The sequence below is a fragment of the Setaria viridis genome, chromosome 1, assembly GCF_005286985.2.
Source record: "Setaria viridis chromosome 1, Setaria_viridis_v4.0, whole genome shotgun sequence".
NCBI classification, from domain to species: domain Eukaryota; kingdom Viridiplantae; phylum Streptophyta; class Magnoliopsida; order Poales; family Poaceae; genus Setaria; species Setaria viridis.
In genome coordinates this window covers 29613541-29630754 of record NC_048263.2, presented here as the reverse complement: position 1 = coordinate 29630754, position 17214 = coordinate 29613541, and the positions used below count along the sequence as shown (strand labels likewise).

Genomic DNA, 17214 nt, shown 5'->3' with positions numbered 1-17214 from the left:
GAAGTTTCCTACAAAAACCTCCTTCAGGTCGTTCCAGCTGCGGATGCGCCCTGAAGGGATATGTTCCAGCCAGGCTCGCGTGGAGTCTGCCAGAAAAAGGGGTAGGTTGCGGATGATGAACAGGTCATCATCCGCCCCGCCAGCTTGACATGCAAGCCGGTAATCGCTGAGCCATACTCCAGGATTTGTCTCCCCCGAGTATTTGGCTACACTCGTGGGTTGCCTGAAGCGCAGTGGAAAGGGCGCATTTAGGATGCGCGTGGAGAAGGCCCGAGGCCCGGCCGCTCCGGGGCTTGGACTGCGGTCTTCCCCGCTGTCGTAGCGCCCGCCACGGTGGACGTGGTAGCCTCGATCTGCCCCGTCCTCCCTGTCCGCGCGGGAGCGTCTCCGCGCGTTCAGGGTGTCACGGGCGTCGTGGACGAGACCGACGCGTTGGTGGACGGATCGAGCCTCGCCTACCGCGGGTGGCGGAGCTCGTCGAGCGGACGCGGCCTGATTTGCCCCCGGAGGGGGCTGATGGACAGATTCCCCCCGCCGTTCCGGGGGTGCGCCATGCATTGCCCGGCTGGCGTTCTGCCCGCGTCGCCGAGACGCTGAACTTTCCGCCTGCTGGACGGCGGCGCATTCAAGCAGGTTGCGCATTTCTTGGCGTGCCCGTCGCTCCTCGGGCGTCGCCGGCTCGGGGAGCTGTCGGAGCAACACCGCCGCGGCGGCGACATTCTGGCTAGCGCGGGCAAAGAACGGCGGACGCTCTCCATCCGCACAGATGCGTTCCTGTACGTCGCGTGCCCGTTGTCGTGCTCCCCCCTCGTGGTGGGGGTGCTCTACTTCTTGGCGAGCGCCCACATGCGCTTCCGGTTGCTGAGAGCACTCTGGGGCCCTGGGTAGGGCCCCAGTTGTAGCTGCGGCGTGCGAGGGGGGAGCCTGTTGCCTCCCCTCGGCACCATCGCCATTGGACCCCTCGGAGTGCGCGTCAACCATGAAGCACTCGCGCGAGGGGCGGGGATTCTCGTTACTGGAGCCAATGTCGGAGATTGTCCTTGCCACGTCCACGAGCTCGTTGCTCGCGGGCGACGTGGTTAAGGACCGCGCTAGGAGGCGACCGTGAGCCCCCGTGGCGTTGCGTAGCCCGAAGAGCCATCCTTCTGGTGAGGTCCTTCTGGTAAGCGACCGGCCGCTCGCCGCCGTCCCGGTGGCGGAGCCGAGGGCAGCGGGACGAGCGGGAAGGACGAGGACAGGGATCAGCTTGATCCCTTCCCCGGTGGCCAGGAAGTCCAGGCTCCCAAAACGGATCAGGGAGCCCGGAGCAAAGCCGCTATCGCGATTGGCCATCTGAGGCTGGAGATGCACGCGCAATGGTCCCCTACCTGGCGCGCCAACTGTCGTTGTCAAGATCAGCGAATCAAGACTTAGACTAGTAAATTTCTTTTATGCGCGTGAGCCTCAGGTGGTTGCGTGGGAGACACAGATTTAGACTGGTTCGGGCAAAGGAAGCCCTACGTCCAGTATCGAGGATGCTCGTGTTGCCCATGCGGGGGTTCTGTATTAGGGGGTTACAGATTAGCGAGAGAGGGACTGGTCCCAAGTCTCTTTAGTTTCAGCGCTCTTAGGGAGAGTTGTAGTGTACTATGGTGTGTGGGAGAAGAAGCTGATCGATCGATCCCTCTCTCCGGCCCCGGGTTCCTCCTTTTATATCGCAAGGGGATGGCCGGAGTTACAATTGGGATCGGGTAAAAAGGTTTGTAAAGAGTAAAGCGTAAAAAGGTAAGAGGTATGGCAGGAAGGAGGAGCGAGATCCTAGGCGTCCGATGCCCTGCCGACCCTAGACGCGTGCCGGCGTGCATGCCGGAGGGGGAGGTCGCCGGGCGCCAAGTGTTGTTGCTCCCCGCAGATAGCTACTTCGATGCTCGTAGGTATCAGGTCATGATGAGGGCGCTCCGTCGTTACCCCAGCGTCCGTTAGGGAGGACGGTGGATGCCGCTGCTCAGGCGATGGCTGTTGAGAGGGAGAGCGTCACATCCGTACTGCTGGGTGCGTGGGACCCGAGGGCGTGCGGGGCCCGAGGACTGGCTGCTCTCTCTCTTGCTTCGGTCGGCACAGGCCATGAGTACCCTGCGGCGAATGGGAGCCGGCCGCCGGCACTGTAGCCTGCACAGGGCGGTCGTGCACGGGTACTTGCGCTGGGTTGCGTGAGGGGCGCGGTCGCCCTGCCCTTTGCCAGACCTGCGGCGCATTTATGGCGAGGCCGACAGGGGGACCCACTGGATTTTGTCTGTCTTGCTCATGTGGATCGCATCCGAGGGGGGTTCCGGCCCCGTGGGCCCCAGCGTGCCCGACTCCTTCGCTTGGGGTCGGACGAGGCGGAACTTTTCGTGGCACAGGGTCGGGCGCCCCCGACCCTGGGGTCGCGGTCGGGCGAGGCGGATTCCTTGCGGAGGGGGGTCGGCCGTTCCCGATCCTGGCGTCTTGATCGGGCGAGGCGGAGTTTTGGTCACGTCTTGGTGGGCCTGGGCCTTCTGCGTTTGCTTCCTTAAATGTTGCTTAGGGGATCGTTAATATTTCCCCCCAACAGTAATATTCTTTCCTTCTTGTAATTGATTTTTTATTACACATGAACAATTCCTAAATTTACTTACATACAATGTAGCTTATCGACAATATTAGATGGCTGAAAGATGTTGTCGAAGTTCTAGGTGGTATTTGTCTTTTAGTGCAATCCGAGATAGTTGGTTCACAGAATTTTAAAAGAGTAAAAATCTGTTTTCAAGTACCTGTTCGAGAAACACATGCCAACCGGATGGGGGTACCGATGGTTTCAATTACCGCATGGGATCAATTAGCACCAAGTAGGGTAAACTTTGAAAAGACCGCCATGGAGGCCTGCCTACAACAGGTTAATAATTATGGGTACTTGTGCCAGACTTCTCATATTTTCGAATAAAGACGCTCGAGGAGGGAGAAAGCAATGTGACTAGGACTACTGAGAGGCTTTGTCAGCTGAATCAACATGACATAGTATGGAACATATCTATTCATCCTTTTATCTTTAATTATATTACATTTTTAAAATTTTATCACGTTATTATCTTCTTTTAGGATGTCTTTGGTCAAATCTTGGCGGCAATGAGTTTCCATGCGATTCTAGCTCAAATCTTGGATATGTTGAATTATAGTTACACCGATGGAAACCCGATACGCACCAGAGATTTGAAGCTCCAGGTTCATCTCACTTTCTACGGGCCATTTTAGTTGATATCGTTTCCATTGTTCGAGATTTATAGTAGTGCATGTGATCGTCCTTGTGAAGCGCTAGAGAGTGCACTAATTCATGCTCTAACTTATATTGATGAAGTTCTAGGCTTTACGATTGGAGACTTAAGCTATGTGGCATATCTACATAAGCGAAGCGAATTATTAAATATGTAGCATGCATGGATGTACTCCTACCGTACCGTTTTCTTATAAATTTAAACTTGTTCTCTCTAAGACCATGTACAAACTATTGAGTGGTAATGATGGATTTGAATGGTTTGGTATAATACGAATACGAATTAAAATAAAAGGGTAAAAAAGGGAAAAGGAATAAACTTTAGTACCGATTAATAAAACCAACCGGTATTAAACTGACGTCGGGCAACAACGCGACGTGACTCGTAGTTTCAGTTTAGTACCGGTTGATATTACCCCACTACTAAATGGTGCATTTAGTACGAGTTAGACTGACCGGTACAGGTTACCAACCAGTATTAAAAGTCGATGCTCCAGTAGCGAGATATGAAACATTACAAAGCTGGATTTCAATACACAAAAACTGCAACTGCAGCCAGCGCTTCTGCTCGGCCGAATTCGTGCTAGTTCTACAGTAGGCTAGGCTGCTAGCTCGGATCCGCGAAGAGCAGTGGAGAGATCACGAACCCTGGATATTCAGGCATCATCTCGTACATGCAGTGCAGGCCCTCGTACACGTCCATGGGCTTGTACCCCGTCAGCTCCTCGAGCTCCCTGCCCCACCTCCGCACCTGCTCCCGGTCGTGCGCCGGCTCCAGCGACATCCTCGCCAGCAGAATCGCCGCCGCCGCGACGGCCGACGGCAGGAGCCTCAGGCAGCGGTGGTCGATCAGCGACGAGCCGGCGATCGCGTGCGCCGCGCGCCGCAGCTCCAGACCTCCCTCCCCCATGCCGGCGTGCCTCGTGAAGTGCTCCACGAAAGTGTGCGCCGTGGGCCCGCCGAGCCGGTACCCGAGCGCCGCGAGCAGGGCGCGCTCCGCGGCCACCACCTCCTGCCACGCCGCGAACCCGCAGCGGGCGGCGATGTCCCGCGCGTTCACCCTCCGCGCGGTGCCGCTGTCCTCGTGCTTCGCCGCGGCGTAGACGGCCGCCGCGCCCAGGAGGCGGAGCCGGTACTCGACGTCGGCGGCGCCGATCGTGATGACGGCTCCCGCCGAGAGGAACCGGTCGGCGTAGGAGACGGCGCGGTGGAGAGCGGCGGGGCCGACGCCGAAGTAAAGGGCGAAGCTGGACATCCACGCGACCAGGGCGGCGCGCGCCGCCGCCGGGCCCAGGCCGCCGCTGCCCCGTGCGGGGTCGAGGTAGCCCGGTGAGGGCCGCTCCCTGGCGTCAGTCTCTGTGGCGCGGAGGCTGGCGTCGATGTCGCTGTCGTAGGCGTCCAGGGCGGCCGCGGAACCGTCGTCGTGGGACGAAGCAGCTGAGTGCGCCGGCAGTGGCGCGGCCTGCGGCTGGACGTGGGCGTCGACGTGAGCTGCAGCTGGCGGAAGAGGAGGGAGCACGCCGATGGCGCGGAGGTAGTCGTCGAGCTGCGCGATGTCCATGCTCATGCCGGCGTCGCCGACGCCGGGGGAGAAGTCGAAGGTGGGGGGCGGAGGGCCAGCGAGCAGCTCGTGGGCGAAGGGATCCAAGATCTCCATCGCCGAGAGAGCAAGCGAGCGAGCGAGAGACGCCGAAAAGAAGATCCCGGCCGTGTGGTGCGGTGGTGGTGGTGGCGGCGGCGCAAGAAGCAGAGGAAGGCAGGACGCTGGAGCCTGGAGGAAAGAAAGTGCCGTGGTTACGTCGCGCTTGCGCCCCCGTCCTATTTATGCACGCGCGCATGCGCCTCGTCGTATCACACGCTCGATCTGGCCAGATGGGAATCCGACTCTGCGTTCCGACTTCCGACCGCAAGGTTGCCAAAAATAGCCGGCGCGTTCAGCAAGATCGGGTTTCCAAAAGCGCCGGTGCCAGGCGATCTCGCCGACGCTACACGGCGGTTGTATTTCCGCGTCGGGTTCGGGGTCGGAGGGGAGTGGGTGTCGGCGTCCTATCCTCCCGTGGCCCGTGCACTGTGCGCAGGCGTGACGTCCGCTGGCGCTGCCAGATTCTGAATCTGCTGTCGAGCCGGGGCCGGTTCGGATCGCGTCACTTGACGGAGTAGCGGAGCCCGTGGGTTCGTCGGAGTGTCACGACGGCGCGCCGTCCATTGCTCGAATCGGCCGCAGGGCGCGTGGGGAGGAGGCCGAGGGAACGTGCCGAGCATCCGGACCTCTCCGCACGCTGTTGTTCTCCGCGTCCGAGTCGGGTTCGGCGTCGGCACCGTGCGCGGCAGCAGGTCCTGATCGAGTTCGAGCCCGGGTGCAGATTGCGGGGCTGCTTCCACGAGCTACTTTGCATCGATGAACTAGCTCTCGTCCACATCAGGAGTTCAGGATCACGGATCAAACCAAACGAAGCCAAACCTCTCCAGTTCTTGCTGGTTCCATCGCGAAACGCATGTGCACTGAAGGCAGTGAACGTTTATTGAAGTAGCGTTCAATTAACTGTATCTCTTCCAATTCCATCGATGTCAACAAAGAGACCCGATGGCAAGTATCTTCAGAGCTCACATGGTCACATCTGAACCGGAAAATTGCGTGACTCAAATGTGGCTCACAAGCTTTAGTGCATAACGCACCCAGATCATTAAGCATAACTGAAGCATGAGAAACTATTAACCATACGGCATTGCTAGCGCCCGGACGTCCGATGGGATTTTCCTATCGGACGCTCTGTTGCAACCTCAAAATAAAATATCTGCAACATCAAAAATCTATAGTTGCAATATTGAAACATATGCGAAAAAATGACTACATCGTTCGACTCTAAGATAGAAAAATTCCGCCGCAACATGAATACTATGTTTAATACAACCTTCACTATGAAACATGCAGAAACACTAGTTGCAATACCGATGCTTAACTATTGCAGCATATGTCGAGCTGTCCGATTTTTTTAAGATTCCAGACGTCACATCGAGCCGTCTTTTTTAAGATTCCGAACGTTAGTTCTGTAGCATTACCGTTAACCATATCAGGAGAGGTATGTATGAATGTGAGGCTTGTGTTCAACAGCCCTAATGAGGCATAGGCCCTGTTTGTATACGCTTTTCTGGAACTCGCTTATCTGGCAAGCATGCTTATCTGATAAGCCTGCTGTCTGGAGAATCCGCTGTCTGAATGAGCTAGGTGTTTGGCAATCCTGATTATTTTGTGTCGATTGTCTGTCCTGACTGTTAAATTGACCTGAATGCCCCTGAGGCTGATAATAGCTCATTTTTGTTGTGAATCTAAGGAGAAGATAATAATTCCAATCTTTTTGAAGTTTGTTAAATAGAAATTTCATTACAATAATATAAAATTCATATAATAGATCGGTCTAGTATGGAAATATCCGTCATGGGTACAACAACGAATCACGAAACTATACGACAACAATAACATCATGCAATGCACCCATATCATAGCTCCTTCTCAACAACAACAACATCATGCACGGCCAGCTCAAATGCTGCTCATGGTCAGCACTCAGCAGCAGACGGCCAGCACTCCGCTAAGGCCAAGCGCAGGGGCCAAGCAGCAGGAGCAGCTGGAGGCCAAGCAGCAGCAAGCGCAGGGGCCAAGCAGCAGGGGCAGCTGGAGGCCAAGCAGCAGGGCCGGCCGGAGGCCAAGCGTAGGGGCGCACAGCCAGCACTCCGCCAAGGCCAAGCGCAGGGGTGGCCGGAGGCCAAGCAGCAGGGGCGGCCGGAGGCCAAGCGCAGGGCCGGCCGGCGGGCGGGCGGCGAACGGAACCGGCGGCGACGGGATCTAGGCAGGAGTGCTGGCGCCCGGCGGCGACGGGATCTGGGCGGGATTTGTGCAAGGAAGCGGTGGAGGCAGGTGGGTGACAGACGGAGACGTAGCCGGCACCAGCACCGATCGGAGAGCGGTAGGCGGCGGACGGGTGAGGGTATCGGGGAAAAAGCGCTTCGCTTGCCCGAGAAGCGGCCTTGAGACCGCGTAGAGAATAAGCGGGGCACTAGTTGTTTTCTAGATTGTGGGTTAAGCGGCTTGAGTGGTAAGCGGGAAATAAGTTAGGCGTTTGGGTGGGCTTATCGCTTATTTTCACCCATAAGCGGAAAATAAGCGGATACAAACAGAGCCATACATGCAGAACATGCGACACCCAACGGCGCACGAACACTAGTAGAGAACTCATTTTTAGTCCCAGTTCGTAGGGACCAAATCTCCCGAAAAACCATCCAGAATAAAACAATTAAGACAAAGGGGGTGTCTTTAGTCCCGGATCACTCAACCGGGACTAAAGACCCTCCTATCCCGGTTGGGAATACCAACCAGGATAAAAGAGTTTTCCAAAAAAATAAAAAAGCACCAGCGGGCGTTTCGCCCCGGCTCCCGCACCGCCAGCCTCCGTGTGCCGCCGTGGAGCCACCGCATCCTGCCGCCACCCACACCCCACGCCGGCGCGCCTACTCCGGCCTCGCTCGCCCGCACCGGTGCGCCTGCTCCGGCCCCGCCGCCTCCTGCTCGCTCCTCGTCGCGGCCTCCCTCTGCACCTTGTCCGCGCCGCCCGCCAGCGCCACTGGCCGCGCCGTCGCTTGCCCGCCTCCCCTGTCCCGCCTTAACTTCCGCCTCCTCGGCTCCCCCACACGCCTCCTCCTCCGGCGGCCCCACTGCTCCGACCCGCCTCGCGCAGCCTCCTCCGGCGGCCCCGCCACTCCAACCCGCCGAGCCCCCGCGCCGCGCCTGCCGGCCCCGCACCGCCGCTTGCGCTGCGCCAACCGTCCCCGCCCCGCCGCTCACGCCGCGCCCACCCCACCTCCATGCTGCGCCCTTCCCTCGCCCCGCTGCCGCTTCTCACTGCCAGTAAGGGGCGAGCAGAGGGGGAAAGGAAGGAGCAGCGGAAGGGGAGGGGCTAGGAGAGGGAGGGAGGGAGGGAGGGGAGGGGAAGGAGAAGGAGGAGAGGGAGAGAGGAGGAGAAGGAGCTAGGAGAGGGAGAGGAGAATACTGTGCGCATGCATGAGGGGGAGAGGAGGCGTTTGGTGGAGAAGATAAAGAGAAGGAAAAATTAAATGAGAGAAAGAGAGGAGAAGTTAATGTGGGAAGGGAGGGGACACATGGGAGGGCGGGATAAAAGACCCTCCAAGATAAAAATTACCAATCGGGACTAATCCTTTCATCCCCGTTGGTAATTCGACCTTTAGTCCCGGATGGTGTTTCCAACTAGGACAAAAGACCCCTCGGGACTTTTTTTTTTTCACGAGCCTTTACAACCGGGACTAAAGGGGCTCTTTAGTCCCGATTGGTGAGCCCCCGTCAGTTTTAGACCCAGTTGATGAACCTTTGTCCCAGGCTAAATTTAAACCGGGATAAAAAAGATAGATGGAAGGTGAGTTCTCTACCGGTGGAAGTGACTGGCTTGCTGCTTTCACTCAAGAACAACAACGCAATAACATTGCGTCTGATGATCCCAAAAAATGAAAAGTTTCTCTCTCTGCAGCGTCCGCACTGCCACAGGAGCAGCACATGAACAACTGCTACAACCGGGAAGCTAGGCTTACTCTACTCCATAACCAGAATTTGCTGCATAACTTCTGTACAACAGGATACATCCCTCCACTACTTGTGCAGTTCATCACATGTTTCCAAACGGTATGATGATGCTATCAAGCTTAGTAGGTAGGGCCCTGCCAGTCTTGGAGTGATCCGCAGATTCCAGAGCACGCGATGTCTGAAGAGCCATCTCGGAATGAAGCCGCAGGCAGGTCATGGCCATCTACGGAGTCAAACATGAAAAGACACGATTAGCAGTATTAATGATTGCATATCCATCATATATTACTAGTAATTGGTTTCTCTATACAGATCGCTCGATGTGTGGGATGATTGGCTATCAAGCTTACTGATAACAAACTAGATGATATCCCAATAAGATCACGCGGCCAAATAGTAAATCGTTTCACCAAGTAGACGAAATCTTTTCTGCAGACTACAATGGAAGGCCATAGTATTTGAATTCAACACATGTATTTGTTTGTTGGCACTTCGTAGTAGTACTCTACCATGCACGTCATAGGTTGAAAAGGGGTACATTTAACACAATAATTGCTCTATCTATACCAAGGAGCAGAACCGCATAAAACATATGTAACTGATACTTATTCTCAGTAATGATCACAGTACTTACTGATGTGCATTCTGTATCAGGATCAGCTTCAGCAACTTGAAGAGCCCATGTGCGTATCCACTCTAAGCCGGTAGAAATGTCCTGGTTGCCTTCTATGAGAGATGATGCCACGTATGATGGATGTAAAGATATCAATATACAAGATGCTGCAAACAGCACCGACCTTCTGACATATGCTTCAGCATGTTGCGAAACATCTCTGTAGAAAAAGAGTTCCCACAAAATTTAGAAAAATAATGGCTAACAAGTAACAAACAAGTTCCTCAATATGTAAATGTTTCCTCTTCTGGTGAATACCTTGATCTTATCATGTCAAGAAGAGCAGGAGCAAGAGCTGATGCTTCTGGATGCATGGCCATACACTTCATACAGACACCAAGCATGTATATCAATTTACCGAGGACAACAAAGTCCCTATTGAGCAAGTCGACACCATGTGACCTTTTATCATATCCTTGCATCACAGGGAGCATAAAAGCAGCAGCATACAAAGGAAATCTATTTTTAGACCACTCAACCTGCAAGTCTTTTGCTTTTCCAAGACCCCATTTACGAGATTTCCCTGATTTAACTTGACCTGATCTAGATGGAACTTCTCTTTCATAGCGGTGTGACCAACTTAAAGGTGTTCCTGGTTCAGAGACCTCTCTCCAAGGCCCTGCTCCAGGAGGTCCCCTATTACTTGGAACCAGCCAAGAGGGAGAACTGTCAGTTATCAAGTTACCATGTCGCTGTTCTGTCTTCACAATTTTAGTTTCTGCAAGCTCCTGTGCTGCCTCAGTCATAACATCAATAATCAAAATGCGCTGACTAATATCCACACTAGATGAATATAGCAATTTTGTCATAACATCTAGAGATTCAAATGGGCAGGTTACCAGTAAAGCAACTAATGCCTTCTGTCTCTTTTCTTCAGCAGAATCTTCCTCTCCTTCCATTGCCAAATCAGAACAGCGAACATGCACCAGTGCTCTAACAAGATCGCCTGAGTTGTGGCGAAGTTCATCAGGTGATGCTCTCACAAGCTTTTCAGCAGAACTAAGAGCATTTTCAACCTTGGGCACAGAAAATAAATAAAGATCAGGATTTTGCAATATTCCCTTTGAAAAGAATTGATAATATTAATTGGAAACTTACACCATCTGGATCATCAGGTTTTCTTAGTGCTGCTGCAATATCACTCAGGTGGCTGAATTTCTTTTGCAAATCAGTGTCATCATCTGATAGATCATATGGCTCCAGGGATGAATCACTGTGTGCATCGATGTTCATGCTTTCCTCATCACATTCTTCCCCTTCAAATTGCTCATTCGTAACAGTATCAGATATTTGATCATGATCTATTGATTTGATCTCCACAATTTTTGGTTTGACGTCTGGAACATCCTGTTTGACTGCTTTTGCCTTTTTCTCACCAGCATTGCTCTTGTTTTCACGTGATTTTGGCTTATTTTTAGATTCTACAACATGTAATGGGGCTTTGATCTCCTTCGGAGAGAGAACCCCAAACTCCCAATCAACATTTTCACAACAATTGTCATCAAGGTACAGAGGATTTTTTGGATCAACAACTTTAGAAAATGTCAATGCAACAGCACTAGCCATCTTCCTTACTAAATCAATTGGGCTCTCTAACCTGCCTATAGTAATAAAATAACATTCAGCAAGGCTGCATGGAGATATTATGGCTATTCATATCATATTCTTACAATGGTAATGTATATGGGGAAAAACTCACAGCTTACTCCTTGAAGAATAGAATTCAATACATCTTTAGTTGTTTCTAATTCTTTTTTTGTAAGCTTTTCCAAACATAATCCAATTGCTGCAGTGATATCTGCATTCCTTAAGGGGAACAATGCCAAACAATAACTTGCATAGAAAAAAAAAATGAAACAGCTTAATTTTCAGAGGCTCAAAGGATACAAGCTTGTTGCTCCATTGAATATGACTGGACAAACTCCTTCCTGGACCAAATACTAACCAAACTTTGCAAAGTACCAAAGAAGTTTGGTGTCCTTTGCATCAGAGTTTCTGTGGCTGAATTTGGTGGGCATTCAAAGATAGCATAGTGAAGAATCCATCTCAAGCAGCATAAAGGAAATGTTTTCCAGAGCAAAAATTTGTCAACAAACATTGCCCTGAAGATGAGATAAAGTTACATGATGAAGGAAAAGGGAAAAAACATAGAAATGCTTTACAAATTTAGTAAATGCTAAAGATTCCTATGGCACGCAATTTGTATATTGAACAGTCAGGTAGAGGCAGGATGTAATGAAAGTAACGCATGAAACATAGCCCTTCATAGTAGTATGGATCTAAACAATATTATTCACAATGAAGATCCACATGATTGAAAAGGTAATTATGTCAATGCAATAGGTGCTGATACAAGAGACCCAAATACATAAACACTGATTTAAAAATGATGATGGGATACTCGTAACAGAATCTCCAGTATTCATCACAAACTTCGTCTCAGAGGACACGCCCAAAAAATTTCATAATACACACTGAATGGAAAGATGAATAGTTGTAGTGAGAATCTGCATAGCAATGAGCATGAAAAGAGACAACTGATTGCTCTCTTAGTTTCCAAATTGGATATTATGAGGTAAATATTGGCCAAAGAAGATTTTTTAAGTATCCTTCGCCTCACGAAGCAATATAACATCCTACATGTCGCATATGCAGATGAACTGAAAAGAAATAATCGCTAAACTACCAGAAGAAACACTCCTGTGTTGCTTAGAAAAATCAGGTGGGTCCTATCTCACCTCATAACAGTTAAACGCTTGAAGCTCTGGTTGAAGAGGGTCCACAGAATCCAATAAGCCTCTTCATCACTTATATGTTGTGATGCAAGCTGACGCAACAACTCTTCTGTCAACCTTTCAATAGAATGTTGATCTTTCAATGTTTCAACAATATTGAACCAAAATTGAGACTGGGAAACATGCTGGATCATCTCGGGACTTATGGACTTATGATCTGATGGTACACATCTATGTAGGTGATTGCAGATCCTAGGAATCAATTCAGCAACTAAAATGCCTGAAACAAACAAGACATCATCATAAATACAAACACATGATATGATGCCTTGCCGTGTAATACTGGTACCAAACAAATAGTACAAAGTTTAAAGTGTACTTTACGCTAAAGAACCAAACATGCTCTAAGTCATAGAACAACCCTCTTCTTAATACAAAGATACGCAGCTCTCCGGCGTATTCTTGAAAGAAAAAAAAAAGTCATAGAACAATCAAAACATCTAAGTGCACTTTGAGGGATTAATCCTCACCAGTAGATCCACGACGACTAACACGAGATAGCACTTCACCCACAAAGAGGAACACAGAACTCAGGGCACAATGTTCATTAGCATCTTTGTCAGCAGCCAACTGAACAGTTGCTGCTTCTGCTCCAGCAAGAAGTTGGCTGACAACATCCTTGAAGAATGAGCTTGGTTTTTGTTAAGGGGTTACAATTTCAAGAACAAATGAGAAGAAAAAAATTATTTGAGTTTGGGAACAACAAACTGCAGAAATAAATGTGAAAAAACATATCAACCCAATTTTTGAACTATTGTCTTTGACCTGGGCACAACATACCAAAGAAGAAATTTAGTAAGGAAGAATTCCCAGGTTAGTTGTCTAATAAACTATAAGATACTCCATAGTGGAAAAGGATACGTTGATCTAAGTGCAGCTGAAGCTCCCAATCTTGCTTTATCTGGAACAGATGCAAGTAGTTGTGCAACTCTTGAAACAACTATTGTTTTATCTGGGTTGAGAACATCATTACCATGCTTATTAGAGCGAGTAAACTCCGCAACGATTTGCGAAACCCCCTTATTATCAAGCAAGCATAGAACCAGTAGCCTGAAATGGGTAACACTCTTAAGTAACAAACCTAAATTCAAAATTTAGTATCAAGTCAGAGCAAAAGGATGATCGCACATAGAATTAAGCTCCAAGATAAGAAGCAAGAATCATTAATTAAAGATAAGATGAAAATGTGCCCCAGTTTCTTTTGCAATAATTAAATTGAACACGGTGCATATATAAACATCTACAGGCTAAATGTGACTAAGGCATGACACTAGTGAAGTTCACAAAGATGAACCATGAAACAAAATTTTTAGTGTAATGTCTCAGAGTTGAACAGATTGTAGTTCTGATAAATTGCAAGTGATCAGTTTACAATACCACCTTTCAAGGTTCAAGCAAAAAGTTCGATGGTCCTCCTTAGAATCTTCTTTTTCAGATAACGCTGGTACAAGAGCTTGAATCACTTCAGTTGGAGGTCCTTTGACAAAAAATGAATCATAAATTTCATTTCTTGCAGAGGCTTGGATCTTCCATAACCACTTCAAGGCAACATCTGACAAACCAAAGTGGCAGAATGGATTAGAGTGCCAAAAATGCTTAAGAGTAACGAAGTGACAACATGCTTAGTAACAGGTCAAAATTTTCTGAACATTATAGATGTCCATGGGGGGCATAACAAGTTAACAACCAGATTGCTGTAAAAGATAACAAGGACGGCAAACAACTGGTGTCCACACAAAAGTTGGATCAGTCTATCATTTTATACCACAACCACATTTAAATTACTTTTCCTTTATAACCATAAGTGACAGGAAGTATACAGCTGAACAAAAAATTAAGTACAATAGAAGGCGAGAGTTCTCCACAAGATTAGTGAACACATGAAACTATAGCACCACGGATAAAAACTCTCCAGAAACATCCAGCAAGCAGGCAACTCTTGCTTTCCACCCAGGACACAGTGGATAAAGACGAGAACCATCCAGCAAGCACGCAACTCATGAAATTCAATTCTTCAATGCCATTTGTCTGAACATAAGTTTATAAAGAACTCTAGAAGCTTTCTTATAATTAACAGCACAAGTCAATTTTGTAATGATTGCAAACGACTAATACATGCCATGAGATTGCAGCTGACGGCAGACATAAATGAGTCATGGTGGTATGAGACTGCAGTTAGCAGAGGAGGCATATACTACCGTTGTTTGTGAGCACTCAGGGGCAAATAGGGTAACCAACCTATGTAAAATGCAACAATATTGCATTATACAGTGACATGTTCGATGAGTACACTTACTGCTGAGCAATATTTTAGACATAGTAGGAAACGCTGGACCATGATAAAAGGCACGCCTCCAAGACTCCCTTTCATCATTGCTGACACTTACAGCTTCAATAATCTGGGAAAACATAAAAGCGATGAATCCTCCAAGCTATAACATGGTTCTGCACTCCGATTTTCTGAATCACACAGAAAGAAGTACATGTATTTGAAAATGTTCACTAATTTATATCCCAAATTTACAACTCAGTGCGCTGTCATGAATATTTATCTTTAGACAAAGGTCCCAACAATTCCATAAATGTGTACTGCTAACTTCTCATCTAAGTGGTCTCAGTAATATCTTGTGTGATAACCCATTGTGGAATCACTCGTGTAATAAGTATAGAAAGGATTATCAACCAAAAGATCTATTCGCACATTTAATCTAGTTCAATGCTAAGCTACTTCTTTCCAGAATTTCACCTATCAGTTGCATATATGGCTTTTTTTCAATCTAAATATAAAACCAATGCTCTTATTCTAATAGTTGTGGATTTCATTTTGGCATGCTATCCCATGCAACTGCAAGCCAAAACAGACTTCCTGGAAGTCCAGACCCCTTCCATCAATCAAACTTCATAGGACAGCATATTTGTCACACAACCATAGAGAAATTTGTAAAGATCTCAGGATTTCGCTTAAATGAATGAACTGTGTGCTTCAAAGTATCGCACAGTCGCACCTGGGTCCTGAAGGGTTCCTCGACGGTACCTGAATGCAAGATAGCGCACGCGAACAACACGAGTCAGAGACCATCAGCGGTACAAATGGGATATTTGAGGATTAAGTGTGTGGATTAGGGCTCGGGGCCTCACCGGCGACGGCGGCGGAGTCGATGGGGAAGAGGAGGGCAGCGACGGCGTGGATCGCGCGGACCACCTCTCCAGCACTCGCCGCGGCGGCAATCGCGTCGGCTGCCTCTGCAACCTTGGCTAGGGCCAGGGCTTCGAGGCCCGTCTCTCCATCGCCGCCGGCCGGAGAGGGCGCGGAGCTGCTTCGCGTGCTCGCCATGCCCGTTCGAACAGACGAGAGACGAGAGTCTACGGAAGTTCGAGAGAGGTTACAGGGTTTTTGTGCAAGGATTTGTTTCCGGGAAATGACAGGGTCCTCTTGCTTGGTATATACACAAATTTCAAGTTATCTGCTAGAAATCCATTCATATTACTTTTAGAAGGATTTCTCTAAAATTTATATGTTCTAATGGAGAATGGGAGTAAATCTCACATAACTATGTCACAAGCTATTTATCATAAAATTCTAAATTCTATGTTGCTTTTATCACACCGTTACAAATTTTGTGACGTTCTTCCTCATGCCTATTATTTGAGCCTACCTATATGGAGCGAGAAGCATAAGTCACCAGATTGTGACAAGAGCATCTCTAGTGTACCCTGTATGGTAAAATTCGAACCATGAGAGAAAAACTGAATGCTACACGTGAGAACAATTAGCTGTGGGGAACCACAAAATCAGTCTTTGACCAATGAGCTAACCTTAGGCCGTGGCTATCAAACTTTCTAACAGAGCAAAATCATTGTCATACTAATTATCGGATTTAGTGTCCGACAGTCCACCTGCAGGCGAGAAGATCATAAGAACAAGAACTCGAATGGTAATACGGAGACGCAAGGTTTAGATAGGTTTGAGCCACCAAGAAGGTGTAACACCCTACGTCCTGTGTTCTGATGGATTATATTGTTGGTATAAGATCATATGCCCCTCGAAGCTATCTCTAGCCGCCTCTAGCCGCCTTATATAGGCTGATGATCTAGGGTTACAAATCGAATAAGATCTAATCCTAGTCGGTTGCTTGTGCTCCACGGGGCTTCATACGTTATCCCGCATGCCAAGGTCAGGTGGGGTCCACCTATCAGGCCGGCCAACATTTTGCCCGGTAGAGACTCCTTGTTATCCATATCCCTCACTAAATCTACCTTAAACGCCTTGCTTACTATTATGATTGAGGGACATAAACTTCCTCGCTCAAATTTATTTCTTATAAACGCAACTTCAGCCCTTTTTTCTTAAACCTTTGAACAATTACACCAATTTTAATTGGCAAATTTTGTCATTTCAGATGAACTTACGTTTCTGTTAGTATTATTCTAATGACATTATGAGCCTCTAAACTACAGAATGACTGTTGCTGCTCTACTTTACCGCAAAGCAAAATGTATAGGGAAAGTTAGACCTTCTATAAAAAAACAGACAGGGAGAAAGTTAGACCTTCTATAAAAAACAGACAGGGAAACAGAACACCACAAAAATTTCGGTTTGGCGACAATGTTGATGCCTAGCAATAGGATATATTCTGTCATAATAACTATATTTAGATCTATATTTTGCTGATGGTTGGTTAGAACACCTATAGCTTTTCATTACCTTCTGATAACCACCTATAGCTTTTCATTACCTTCTGCGAAAAGCAAAGATGATCCCACGACAATTCATGCCTCATGCAGCTACACACACAATTTTGGAACATATTCAGGATAAAATGTTTATTCACTCCATATGTTTTAGAGTGATTGCATGCAAAACCAATCCTATACTTTCCAAATTAAA

General features: G+C 48.8%; 2 protein-coding genes across 2 annotated transcripts; both read right to left on the bottom strand.

Annotated features, from left to right (window-relative positions):
• Positions 1-3875: 3875 nt before the first annotated feature.
• On the bottom strand, positions 3876-4925 carry LOC117855596 (putative cyclin-F2-1). The gene has a single exon (XM_034737978.1). The coding sequence runs from the start codon at positions 4923-4925 to the stop codon at positions 3876-3878; it is 1050 nt and encodes a 349-aa protein (XP_034593869.1).
• Positions 4926-8695: 3770 nt separating this feature from the next.
• LOC117860444 (uncharacterized) lies at positions 8696-15721 on the bottom strand. Its single transcript, XM_034743737.2, has 13 exons — positions 15465-15721; positions 15332-15360; positions 14623-14725; positions 13707-13878; positions 13188-13376; positions 12797-12957; positions 12270-12546; positions 11419-11633; positions 11231-11329; positions 10630-11132; positions 9790-10547; positions 9493-9691; positions 8696-9081 (listed from the first exon to the last, which is right to left on the bottom strand). Exons 1-13 carry the CDS (start codon positions 15658-15660, stop codon positions 8941-8943), a joined length of 3042 nt encoding a protein of 1013 aa, XP_034599628.1. The 5' UTR covers positions 15661-15721; the 3' UTR covers positions 8696-8940.
• Positions 15722-17214: the final 1493 nt, after the last annotated feature.

Excerpts from the sequence above, each read along its gene's own strand:
- LOC117860444 (XM_034743737.2), bottom strand. The coding sequence starts at position 15,660 with ATGGCGAGCACGCGAAGCAGCTCCGCGCCCTCTCCGGCCGGCGGCGAT. Across the intron at positions 13,879-14,622 it reads GTCTAAAATATTGCTCAGCA|ATGTTGCCTTGAAGTGGTTA; the intron begins GTAAGTGTACTC and ends TTGGTTTGTCAG. Across the intron at positions 11,133-11,230 it reads TATTCTTCAAGGAGTAAGCT|GCAGGTTAGAGAGCCCAATT; the intron begins GTGAGTTTTTCC and ends TTATTACTATAG.
- LOC117855596 (XM_034737978.1), bottom strand. The coding sequence starts at position 4,925 with ATGGAGATCTTGGATCCCTTCGCCCACGAGCTGCTCGCTGGCCCTCCG.